General features: G+C 41.7%; 1 protein-coding gene across 1 annotated transcript in view; it reads left to right on the forward strand.

Annotated features, from left to right (window-relative positions):
* Positions 1-12,918, forward strand: part of LOC138213174 (thrombospondin type-1 domain-containing protein 4-like) — a 44,277-nt gene extending 31,359 nt beyond the window's left edge. The window contains exons 8-18 of the mRNA XM_069174097.1: positions 2,928-3,132; positions 5,563-5,738; positions 5,888-5,984; positions 6,258-6,455; positions 6,931-7,060; positions 7,420-7,624; positions 7,983-8,156; positions 8,910-9,083; positions 9,258-9,437; positions 10,852-10,996; positions 11,232-12,918. Of these exons, the coding sequence (XP_069030198.1) occupies positions 2,928-3,132; positions 5,563-5,738; positions 5,888-5,984; positions 6,258-6,455; positions 6,931-7,060; positions 7,420-7,624; positions 7,983-8,156; positions 8,910-9,083; positions 9,258-9,437; positions 10,852-10,996; positions 11,232-11,374 (1,827 nt within the window). The 3' untranslated portion in view covers positions 11,375-12,918. The remainder of the gene's footprint in view (positions 1-2,927; positions 3,133-5,562; positions 5,739-5,887; positions 5,985-6,257; positions 6,456-6,930; positions 7,061-7,419; positions 7,625-7,982; positions 8,157-8,909; positions 9,084-9,257; positions 9,438-10,851; positions 10,997-11,231) is intronic.
* Positions 12,919-13,187: the final 269 nt, after the last annotated feature.

The following is a 13,187-nucleotide window of genomic DNA, read 5'->3' on the forward strand; positions in this document are numbered from 1 at the left end:
TTTCATGCCCTAGACCGGTTCACGATACTCAGTAACAAGTGACCAAAAATCTGCAAATACGGCTCTAAAATGCTATTTTTATTTGATGAAATCTGCATCAACATGGCCAAATGCAGGCATTTCTGAGTAGCCTGAGGACATGTGTAGTGGTCATGCCATAAGCCTTGAGGTAAGGGAAGTGAAAGAGAGCATTGTGTCCAAGAGGTTTAGCAAAATACAAGAGGAAGCCCACTCTGCCTGTTTTTTTGTTTTGTTTTGTTTTTTTAAGTTCCCTGAATTCACCCCACAAATGAGATGTTTTTATTTTCTTAAATTTAAGATCAACACAGTCATTTTATGTGTTACAATTAACGTTTAGTCTGACAATCTACATTGCACAGTTCACTTGGCAACTAACCATAACACAGAGCATCAGGGGTCCCTGCTTTATTTTCAGTGTTCAAACGTTAAGGCTGCACAGAGAAGAAGTGCTGTCATCATAGAAGGACTGAAACTCAACTCTGAGGACGTCTGTGTCTAATTCTGAATGTCTTGTTGTGTTTTCTGGGAGGAGAAGAAATCTCCAGTGACAAGTGCCTTTGGCAAAACTGTGTGAGTTCAGTCTGTTGCAAAAACTCTGCAACATGATGAGTTTAACCCGGCTGCATTGTGTGGGAAAATACCATCAGGATCTACTTTAAGATGTTGTTTTCAGCCCGCGTGGTTTGACTGGGAGCTGACTGCACCGTCCTGACACATGTAACTGTTTCCAGATGAAGGTGGGCTTTAGCGACATTTTGTAAAATCCTGTTATAGTTCCACTGAAAACAGGGTGATTTCCCTCACCACATGCCACAAGCCACCCACAGAGAGAAGGTGAAAAAAAAAGTGTCAACGCGGTCCAAGACCAAGACTCCGACACTGCCTCCTTATTTATTAGCCTCTCTGAGATTTCTGTTCGAGCTCTACTGGGAGGTTTGTCGCTGAGCTGTTGCTGCGCTCATGTGTCCTGACACCTCGTCTTGATTGATTCACAGTTAAGGTCAGAGGCAGCCTGAAGGGCAGATGTGACAATTTGTGAAATTATTCAGGGACAGTTTATGATGTGGTTTGCGCAGAATGCTACTGCAAGGCTAAAAGGCTCATCTTGACAGTTTAGAGGTTTTAATAGTGCAACTGTCCAAATCACTTGATCTCAAGTGGTCCTTTAACTTCCCAATGCTTCCTGCGCTGTAGGTGTGAAATCTCTTGGCTCTTTCCGTATCACAATAATGAAAACGCTGTGTGTTTTTATAACCACAGTCACAATATATTACACTGACAATTCATGTAATAAATTACACCGCCTACTTTCCACTCCTACAGTACCGTGTTTTGATTCAGACACTTCCCCATCCAAATGGCCACAGATAACCTCTCACTGTGTCAGCGTCTGTTTTATGAGGAACACCCCCCGCCCCCTCCCGCTTTTTTTTTTCAAGCAAACACCATCTAGCTGCTATAATGCCGTTATATAATATACCGTAATATGTTGTTGTTTTAGGATGAAGTGATTTATGGTGAAAATGAGATGCAAAGGAGATATTCTCTCTGGTAGTCATGCTAACAGCCAGCCCTACATGACAGCATTTTATATTATGCATTCCTTTATGGCTGGACTGTAGCTCCTGAGTTGTTTTTTATATTTGCTGATGTGTAAAGTGATATCATGAAACGCAGCACTGCTTCCCTGAATGTCAGTGCATTATGTTTCGTGATTTTGATCCAGAACTTGATCCCAGCTCCGCGCTGCACTGCAACATAACTCCACGCCGACCACAGAAGCATTTGGCAGTTTAATTTAATTTTTTTTTCAGCACTCTTAGTTTGCTGTTTTTGTCTCCCATCACTTATTTCCTGTGTGGAAGGAGGCACTTCATGTTTGTTTTGGCCCAAGTGGGGTCTTGGCCAGGAACAGGGCGAGCTGCGATGGGTCGGCGAGAGCCAGACTCTCCTCTTGACTTCACCCCAACTGCCTTAATCCACCCTTGGCCACCGTCCCTCCCTCAACCTTTTCTTTCTCCCTCTTTTTGTCCCTTTCCTGTACCTTTCTCCTCCTCTTTCCACTGGTGTATAGCTAAATTTATGGCTGCTCCAATACGGCAAAATCCATGAAGATGAGCCCATTTTTATGACCTATTATACACTATCTGTGAGTTTGTTTTTAGAGTTTGGCACCTCATGACCTCATGTAAAACTCTGAGGGAGTCATATTTAACATGGTTTTTTTTTTTTTTTTTTTAATTTTCTTAATGTTAGTAAGAAGAGTATGTCAGCTGCAATCAATGGATTTATCCAGCAGCCAGATGAGAGCTGCAGAAGACTTGGAGATTGTCTGCTGTCCAATTACACTTATTGGACTTACCTTGGCACCACAGCATGTGGCTACCGCAGCATGTTTGAGTGCATGGTAGCTCATTACAACCAGTTTAGGCTCTGGGACCACCTGTTTGCACAGTGAGCTGCTTTTACTGCTGGTTTGAGTCAATTTATGGACTGCTGATGTTAACTGTTCTATTTTTACTGTGTGCAGGTTTGCTGTAATTTATGACCACCAATGTGACACAGAAAACTCACACCCGAGAGAAATAGGAGGGAAACTCTGGGATCAGTTTAAAGGCAGTTACGCCAAAATGATGCCTTCTGGAAACTAACAATATTACTGCTAATTAGTTATTCTGTTGCTGTCGTTAATACTGTGATTTCATTTAGCAGGTGCAACTTGGTTTAGGTTTGTAAAATATATATATATTTTTAGCCTAATTAGCTTTTTCTATTTGATTAAGAATAGTTCATGTACTTACACGCACACAGTCAACTTGAACAACTATTTAACTGAAGACTCCTTGTGCACACTTTATTTCTGTACCGCCCTCCACTCTTCATCTGTTTTGTTCACTGTCTCACAGAATCTAGGCTGCGATGAGTATCTCGGATCAGGAAAAGTGATGGATAAGTGCGGCCTGTGTGGAGGCGACAACTCAAGCTGCAGGCTGGTGTCCGGAGTGTTCAAACACAGTTTATCCAAGATCGGCTATCACAAGATAATCGAGATACCCGAGGGCGCCACCAAGATCAACGTCACAGAGATGGTGAAGAGCAAAAACTACCTTGGTGGGTAGTAAAAACTCTCCTCATGTTGATAGGGTGCTGCGTTTTCACAACACAGAAACCTTAGCGAAGCAGAGTCGTGGTCTTCTTCCTCAAGACTGGATTCCAGCTTTTTTTTGTGCCTCCACACTGAGAGAACATTACGTTTTCAAAATGTCTGTCTTATCTCAGGAATGCTTTGAGTAAATGTCTTCAAATCTGGTACAAAAGTTCACTTGGACTCCAAGATAAAATGTTTAAAATTTGGTGTCAAGGTTAAAGGTCACTGTGACCTCACAAAACACATTTGTGGCCATAACTCAGAAGCTCAGATGTTAATAATGACAACATGTCACACAAATGACTAATGGGGTGAAGTGATGAAGTGAAATATATCCATAAGGTCAAAAGACAACGCCACTGTGACATCTTAATCTTCTGTAAATGCACTTTTAGAGGATTTGCGACCATATTTCATATTTAGTCGGATACTGAATTAGTGACATTAATCTTGGGTGTCCATCTTAAAACTATGCCGATGGTAGAGACCTGCTGTGGTGTCGGATTGAAGGTGTGTTTGAAGAATACATTTTTACAGAAACATCCATATTATAAGCATTGTCTACTGTCGTGGCTGAAACTTTGTGTTCTATCACATTCAGCTTTATTTGCCAAATTCCTTCAAAGTCTTTACTACATATATTACATGAATCTGGACAGACATGCATGTAAATTGCAACTTTTTGGTTGACATACACTTGCAAGGCTGTAGCTGCTGTTTTACATCTGAGTGAATGGTGCTACTATTAACTAATAATTAAGTTTACCAGTAGGAAAACCTTACCATTTGACTTGGAGTAAAAATATGTTCATTCATTTAAAAGCCTCACTGCGTTTGCTTGAGTAAGCGTTTTCCTTAACAGCTAAGTGAGCTGTCTCCCAGTGAATAGTGTTTCAGTTTCCATCCTGCTTAACAGTTTCATTTGTTGCAGTTGACTGCAGAGCTTTCATTCCAGCTCTAAACATATATCGAAAAAATTAGAACCTCTATGGACCAAATGGAGTATGATGTTACAGATTAAATGTATGACTCCAATGAAAAGAAAGCTTCTGAGAGGTCATGAAAGAAATTAGGAAATGATGAATGCATAAAATGTTTGTCATTGGATACGCTAACATCTGACAATTCTGCTAAATCCAGCTGTCCAGGCAGCAGCTGCCTGAAAAATTAATTACATTTATCTTATGAAAAGGCAAATAAACGAGGGGTGGTGTCTTTTTTGTCAGGATTTCTCCAGTGTGCTGTCTCTATTATCATCCACTGCTGAGATGCAACCTTTCAGTGGAGCCCCACACTACCTGGTAGATAAATGGTGTCTTTAAAGAGGTGCAGCCGTGGGACACAGTAGCGGGTTATTTTCAGAAGTGACTGCTGGAATGTCAGACATTGTTTAATGAGAGCCAGGCCCCAACTCAGCGGTCGGTTCGGAGGAAGAGGGGAACGGCCCTGATTTTCCCCCCACGGCTGCTCCCCTCGAGGAAAGTGCATCAACATGCTTTCATTAGGGGATCTTACCCCTCAAGCCTCACCATCCTTTTTAATTAAGATGAGGAATTTCACCGCTCTGTGAAAAAAAATTAAAAAAACAAGACCCAGGAACATAGTGTGGATGGTTTCAGGACCTACCTTTCAAATCCCAACCACTCGGATGCCAAGTACACTCTGCTTTCTTTAATTTCAACTGACCATTTATACACACACGCACGCACGCGCACTTGTATACATTTAAATGGTCCTACTGGAACATTTACACACAGTCATTCCCTTTCACAATAGAAGAAACTGTGAATCGTCTCTGGGGATAAACAAAAAAACAAAACAGCAACTACGTAAAAAGATATGTATGTAAAAATTCCAGGCAGCCACATGTCATGTGTTTAAAAATGAAAACAAAAAAAGAGACGAGGACAAGAATCCAACAGGAGCCTCACCACATCCCTAATTTTCTCTCAATAGGCCTCTGTGCTATGCTGTGCATATCTAATAGTGCTTTTAGTTGTTCAAACACCCTTTTACAAGCCTGTATAATGTTACACTTCTAATGCTTTTCTAATGGCCTCTTTAAATGAGTGGAAAACATCAGATTTTGTTGCAGGGTTTGCATGAAAGATTTGCCAGCACAAACAGATTGTCACGTTTGTAAAAGGCATTGCTTTGAAAGTGCACGTGAGAGTGTTTATTCAGTGAGCTGTAATTACCTTTTCTTTCTTTTTTGGGGTTTTTTGAGTGGAGAAACTCGGCTTCAGACCTGCTTTTTATTTTTCTCATTATGTCACAATAATTTTACATTAAACAATAATTATGTGGAAGAGGTTGCTGCCATATTTTCCCCTTTTGTTTCAGTTCAGGGTTGTCAGTGGTGATTGTGTGGTGGTTTTCTTCGTCTCTTTCAGCTCTGCGAAGCCGATCAGGGCGATCTATCATCAATGGAAACTGGGCTATTGATCGACCGGGAAAGTACGAAGGGGGCGGGACCATGTTCACCTACCGCCGACCCAACGAAATCAGCAGCACAGCTGGGGAGTCGTTTCTTGCCGAAGGTCCCACCAATGAGATCTTGGATGTTTATGTGAGTAACAAATCAGCTTTCACCTGAGGGAAGTTAATGTCTTTTTTATTCATAATGGAAAGTTTGACCTGAGAAAGCAGACCTCACATTTTGGAAGATAAAAGTGTTTTTTTAGGATTGTTGACTGAGTGCCATCTGCCTTCCTTCAGATGATCTTCCAGCAGCCAAACCCCGGTATTCACTACGAGTACATCCTCCCCTCTGAGAAGACGGTTGGTCCTCAGCAACCAACCCACAGACCAGATGGTAAATAAGACCCACTTTCTACTCCCTACTGTCTGTTGCCACAACTTTGTCTGATTGCTCAATAAAATTTATAGACACTATTAATGGAGAAAGTAACTGTCAGTTCATAATAAAACTGAGCTTTAGTTCAGCCCTACTTGTATCCTTCTCCTCTTACAATCATCTGACCAACCAAGTGTTTAATCTTCCTCGCATATTTCATTTTAACTTTACCCATCATTCAGCAGTGAGTTATATTCCTTGGTGTGTCTGAACTCTGTCTCCGTGGCTCAGGGAACACTGTGAAAGGACATGGTGGATACGACCATCACAGCAACTCTCAACAGGAACATTTTAACTCAGCGGGTGGTGGGAAGTATCCCCCTCCTCTCCCTGACAATCAGGTACCCGCCGTACAGCCGCCCAGGCATGAGAGAGAGTACAACTGGAAACTGACTGGTTCTACAGAGTGCAGTGCTTCCTGTGGAAAAGGTCAGACAACGCAGTTCGTGTTCAGTGTTTACCTTTTTGGTTTTTAGTTATAAATCAGTGCAAAAAGGAAAGTAAACAGGAGTTTTTACAGTTCCAACATGAATCAAAATGTATTTATTGACAAATATGATCGACCCGTTTACTAGTTATCCAAAATATTCAAGTCTTCTGTTAGGTAACTTCATGTAAGTCTTCTACAGGCTACTTTATGTGTGAATTTTCAAATCAAAAGATATGAAGTCTGTCTTTTCCAAAAATAAACCTTTTCACATGACGCAGAATACAAAAATTAACAAAGCACTAACTTATTGTTACTAAAACGACAATCATTTGGTCTTTCCAACATTTTTCAGCACTTCTTATAATGGCCTTTCTGAGTAAAATGTATTAGTTTACAGAACCACCAGGTGCTTAACATGTGACCTTGACATTAGTTTTCAGGAGGAAGTGACCAAATCAATTGTCTGCTTTTTAGGTTTCAGATATTCTGTCTTTCACTGCGTCCACCGGCTGAACCATGTCCAGGTATCGGACACACTGTGTGACAGCAGCAGCCGACCGACTCCACAGGAAGAGGCCTGCAACCTGGAGCCCTGCCCCGCATTGTGAGAGATCTCTCCTCTGTTCAAATTACTGATTACTGCTGAACATCAAAGGCTTTCTATTCAAAATATATTTGATCTAATAATATACAGACTACTATTACTCAATGATATACATAATGTTTTGAAAAATAATCCTGTTTGATTCAAAAATATGCTGGTTTATTGTTTCTGCTATATATTGCTAAGTATTTTGTGTTCATGCTCTTTGAAGTCTTTACATTCCTATGAAACTGTTTGCAAATTATCACTCAAATTAGTATTTTTAAAATGTGATAATCAAAGATTTCTTCAAGAAAAACATCAACAAAAAGTGAAAGCGCCATTCCTAACACCAGCTGTTGTGACTTTCGCCCGGGCAGCTGGGATATTGGAGAGTGGTCAGAATGCAGCAAGACCTGCGGCCTGGGCATGCAGCACCGGCAGATCCTGTGCCGCCAGGTTTACGCCAACCACACCCTCAACGTCCACACGAGCCGCTGTCGACACCTGGAGCGACCCGAGACCGCCAGCACCTGCCAGCTGAAGATCTGCAGCGAGTGGCAGATCCGCTCCGAGTGGACCGCTGTGAGTGGCAGCCGTCAGTCTGAATGTGACAGTGTGTTTAACATCACCTGTCTGGGGATGCTACGGCATCCCTGAATGATATAAAGCTTTAACAAATAGATAAATGTGTGTGTAACATTCAGGATCCCCAACGTCTGTGTCTTAAGTTTTCTTTTTGTTTGTATTAGTGATGTTCACATGTGTTGGAGCATCTTTTTGCCTCCCTTTACTTTTACTCTGTCTCAGCATATATTCCAAGTTACTGAAGGGTAATACATACTTTTATGGTGCACTAGATAAAGCTAAAAAGCACATTCATGAAAAAAAGAAAACTTTCCTCCAATGTAAAGTATTAACCCTGTGGCCTGTATCTCTATAGTGCTCAGTGCCGTGTGGGCTGGGTCAAAGGTCACGAGAGGTACGCTGTGTAAGTAATGTGGGCGACTTTGTTCCTGACGAGGAGTGCAACATGAATCTGCGGCCCATCGACGTGGAGAACTGCGACATGGGAGCCTGTGCCAAGAGCTGGTTCTACACCGAGTGGGGCAACAGGGTAGGAGTCCAAGTCCAGCAGAGACACAGCGACTCTCATTCATTTCTAATAATAGAGGCAGTCATTGCATACTGTAGGTCTGTCTTCGTCACACAAGTAACCAGTTGAGATATACACCCTTAAATGTAGATTTTGACACAGTGAAGAACGGACAGAAGATTTCACTTACTGTAGAGTGATCATAATGAAAAAATATGAGAAAAGGCTGTTATATAATAAGAGCTAACAAGAATATGGATTTCTGAAGATGGCAATTATTAGGATGAGAAAACAGAGCATGTGTTCAGGGACCTGAATCTGAGAGAGTACTGCTTGTTTTTTTCTTTGCTTTCAGTTAACATCACTTCACTGTTGGTCAGCTGCACAGTTCAGAGTAGAAACAGCCAGGAACTTACTGCAGGGAAGGAAGAGCTCAGCAGAACTTGGCACATGTTTTTGTTTGACAGTGATGAAACCAGTTAGCTGTGCAGCATTATGATAATTCAATGAAACTCAGAGGAAAAGTGAATGACACTGATTTCAACAAAAATAGTTTGAGTTGTTCAAAAATGAGAAAAGTTCAGTCCATCTTAAATGTTGCCTCCAAAAACTGTCATACCAACTTTACACACATTTGACTTGTTTTCTACTTTATTTTTGTGAAAACTACTAAAATAATGGGCCAAAAAGCACAGTTTAATTTAAGGGCTCTTAAAAGCCAAGTTTCTGGTTGTTGAACCACCTGAGCTATAAAACACGTCTTTCTCCCCGCAGTGCTCTGCTGAGTGTGGGATGGGTGTACGAACCCGGGGAGTTCGCTGCCTGACCAACCACATCAGCAGCCTCCCTCTGGAGGGCTGTGGCAGTGAACGGCCCGCTGACTCTCAGGTCTGCAACAACGGCCCCTGTGAGAATCGTATCGAGTGGTTCACCGGCCCCTGGAGCCAGGTATGAGGTCGACAGGGGGTCGTGCTGGGTTTAAAGGTTTACTAATAAGTTGTCTAATATGTGGGATTTCACAGTGACTTCATAATGACATATTACGTGTATTATTCCCTGTCTCCTCTCTGTGATGTGTAACTGAATCCATATGGTCTATGCTATTGTTTTTTTGTGAGCCAGTGCTCTGCAGAGTGTGGCCCGGGCAGCCAGCAGAGGTCAGTAGTGTGTCTGATGAGGTCAGATGAAGGCTTTACCGTCATGCCACTGTACGAGTGCTCCTCTCTGGACCGGCCTCTCAGCCAGCAGAGCTGCAACATCAAGGCCTGTGGAGCAAAGTGGTACCACACGGACTGGAGTGCTGTGAGTAAGATGTGAAACCGTATCCTTCACCATTGTTTAGACAATTGGACCACTAATCTGGGCAATTCCTGTTGACGTGCGGGAGAAAGTAGGTCTGATAAATTATCGTTCATTTGCTAAATACTATTATTTGCCATCAGTGTTGGGACGGTTGCTTTTGAAATGCAATAGGTTATAGATTACTAGTTGCCCTTTTAAAAATCTAATGAGTAATGAAACTATTTCAATTACTTCAACAAAGTAATGTAAATTTGTTACATTTGATTATTATTTCTAACATATGATTCAAACTAGGCGGTGTAAACCTCCCAACAGTACTCAACACTGATTACTGGCAGACTTTTAGGTACTTTATTTTATGTGACCTATTCAGATGTTTCCTGAGGTTTGACATCGAACATTTCAATGTCAACATTTTCACTGCTGGCGAACCAGCTTTACACTGTGTAGTAATGTTAGAGTCCTTCTCTGATGCCAGAATGAAAACATTCTTGGATTTCCAGCACTAAAAGACGTTCTTGTCCAATAACACGGCCAGCTGCCTTGATGTGGTTGATTAAACCGATGCACATTGCAGACGAGAGGCAGAGCTAACTCAAATAAGTCAAACAAGGGAACCAACCAACAACAACAACAACAACCAACAAAGCTCAAAATCTGAGTGCACACTGCTCAAATGAATGGAGCCTGTCCAGACATAAACAGAAGGCACAAAGCAGCAGAATAAAAAATATATTCTAAATATCAGCTTTCTACCAAAAGGGATCTATTCACGTTGCCCCTGTATAATGAACTAACTGTAATTTCATTGTTGTTTTTATCAGGAAGTGTAATGGATAACAATGACACATATTTACATAACAACTAAACACTGTTACATGTAACTAATTACTCCCCAACACTGTTTACCATGCAAGATACAACATCAGTGTTTGAACCTGAAATGTTTCCGTTATTCTTAAGTATTTCCCTCTCACATCAAAGCTCATTTCTAAATTTGCTAAAATGTATCAGATCTTTGTTAATTTGCCTCCTGGGGACTTGGGTTGATCAGATTTTACTGACAGTGACCAAACAACCATTCATCATCAGGGTTTGATTCTAAACTCTGATTGGTGCCCTGAAGTACACCTTTTTTCTAACTGAGCCCTTTATCCACAACGAAAAAAGAAATCCAGCAGTGGCTCATGAAATAACCAAACCTGTTCAAGGTTTGACAGAAAGTCCTGTTTATGTTGGATCCCGTGTGCCCTAGTAAGAGGCTAACTGATAAAATATGTTTTCAAGGCCTTTTAAAGGTTCCGATCGTAACATTAAGAATGTTTGCAGTAGCTGCGGTGCCAGCAGTCGGCCAGCTCTTTGACTTTTATTACCGTGAGACTGACTTCTGTCACTGACTCCTGCCCCCGTCCAGTGTTCAAAAACATGTGAGGGCGGTTTCCGTGTGCGGGAGGTGCGCTGCCTGTCTGACGACATGCTGTCGAGCGACGGCTGCGATAAGCAGCTGAGACCAGCAGAGAAGGAGGATTGCAACCCCGAGCCCTGCATACCTCACATAGGTCAGTCAACTTTTATCATGTCGTCTGGAATATTACTGACCTGCAGGAATGTTTCCTGATGATCTTAGCATCTTTACCAACACAAAGTCATTATAGTGGAGGAATGTCCTGCCCGTCACCCTGCAACACTTGGGCTCGTTTGTCATATGATCTCATTCATCTCTTGGTTTAAAAAGTATCATGCAGTGTTTGCTGGAACCAAACAATACAAAACCAGCGCTTCTTTTTGTTTCAGATGAGAACTGCAGAGACAAGTACTTCAACTGCAACGTGGTGGTCCAGGCCCGCCTCTGCGTGTACGATTACTACAAGACAACGTGCTGTGCTTCATGTTCACGAGTGGCCCACAAACAGTCTGTCCATCGGGGCCGCAGCTAGCACTCTCTTATCAGTGGCCCTCAGCTCCATGTTGGGTCGGACTCGATACCCGCCGGAAGCCCTCTAGTCCTGGACCAGTGGGGACGAATAGACTGGCCGGACCTTGCCTAAAATAGACCCTTGTTGTGTTTGCCAAGGATGGAAACTGAGAATGGAGCATTTTTGTGGGTTTATTTGGAGACAGCTGTTGTTAGAGAAGAATCGTTGGGGGACAGGAATCCAGTCACTGGATAAACACAGAGATCAGGGGGGGGGAATCCAAAACACTTTTTGGGTTTGAACCGTGTCTAATTTAAAGAATCCACCTTCTTTGCTGCGAGAGGAACAGTCTGCAGCTGCTTTTTTACCAATCATGTGGATTACTCATGAAGAGGAGAGCACCTGTACACCTTTTAATGTGGACTATGTAAACAAAATATTATGCTCTAATATGTTTTTTTTTTATGCTACAATGCTGAGATTTGTGGCAGGATGTCACCTGTATTCAGTTATTACACGTCCACTGTTGACCAAAGATACGTAGCCTCATCAAACTGACAACAGTTGCAGATCATCAGATTCTAAAACGGTGCAGCAAACCCTGCGTATTCTTTACGTAACGTAGATTTACACACGTCAGAATTAGAAATGTTTAAGATCCTTCTGGCAAACCACGCTTTTTTTCTCCTTCCTACACAGCCACGAGATGTAAGAGCAGCTGATGTAATTTGTATGTATATATGTATGTATGACAGAGTGAATGATAAAGGTTGTTTTTAAGTCTTCTCAGACAGTTGTCCTCCTCTCCAGCAACTGAGAAGAAAAAATCTCCGTCTTTATTTATTTGTGTGGCTCCCCAGGGAGAACGCTGGTTTATCGGCAACCGGTGGCCCCTCGTGGCTGTGGGGATAAAACCTTTGCTGCCTTCAAGCCAATTCCAGTCTCTACACTGAATGTAGGCGTTCCGCAGCCTGCAGGATGGTAGAAGCAGATGGTTGGAAATACTCAAGTATTTTTGGTTGAGTTGAAGAAAACTGTATATATATATTTTTTTTTTTTTCAGTGGGATATGATCATTCCACGATTGTACAATTCCTGATAATCATAAATGTTGAATTATTCATAGAATGTTATTTGACTGTAAAGATAAATCATCACGGTATTTTAAAACTCGTCTTCATATGAGATTTACATCTTTGTAAATCTGTTTATGAACCTTTTCTGCCACGACACAGCTGTTTTCAATTTGCGTCCAAAACTGCACACAGTACCTCTCAGATATTCAGCTCCTGTTGTAATGTAGCTTTTATTAATTCCCTCCAAGCATTATAAACTTACCTCGGATCCACAAGTACTGTATACTGTATGTATCAATGTTTAAGTTCTGAATGACTCCCGTATGAAACTAATTCAGTCTCTAAGAGGAGGAAACATCCTGAATGCCAAACATGACTCTTCACCTTTTTATCAAAACAATCAAACAGAATCTTCAGTGTTCAACTTATGACTGCACCTAATAAAATATCTGCATTTGTCTTATTTCAGGTTTTCGACTTTCTGAAATATAACACATTATTTCAGCACCGGTGTATTTCTGAAGCTGATTGGCTTTTACATCAGAGACAATGAGGAGTCTCTGACTCAAGTCTTCTATCTGGAGGATGATGGCGGTATTACAGGGGCCAGATTTTAGAAGTTCCTCGTCCTATTTTTACATATTCATTTAAAGGTTCTTTGTCTTAAAGAGCAACCATCAGGAAAAGAGGACTTACTGTCTGGTTCACAGAAACTTTGTGGTCCAGTGACCCTATCTGTCATTTTTATGAGCAACTTG

The sequence above is a fragment of the Embiotoca jacksoni genome, unplaced genomic scaffold, assembly GCF_022577435.1.
Source record: "Embiotoca jacksoni isolate LCO1_2020_lvr unplaced genomic scaffold, fEmbJac1.0.p SCAF_6, whole genome shotgun sequence".
Classification (NCBI taxonomy): Eukaryota; Metazoa; Chordata; class Actinopteri; family Embiotocidae; genus Embiotoca; species Embiotoca jacksoni.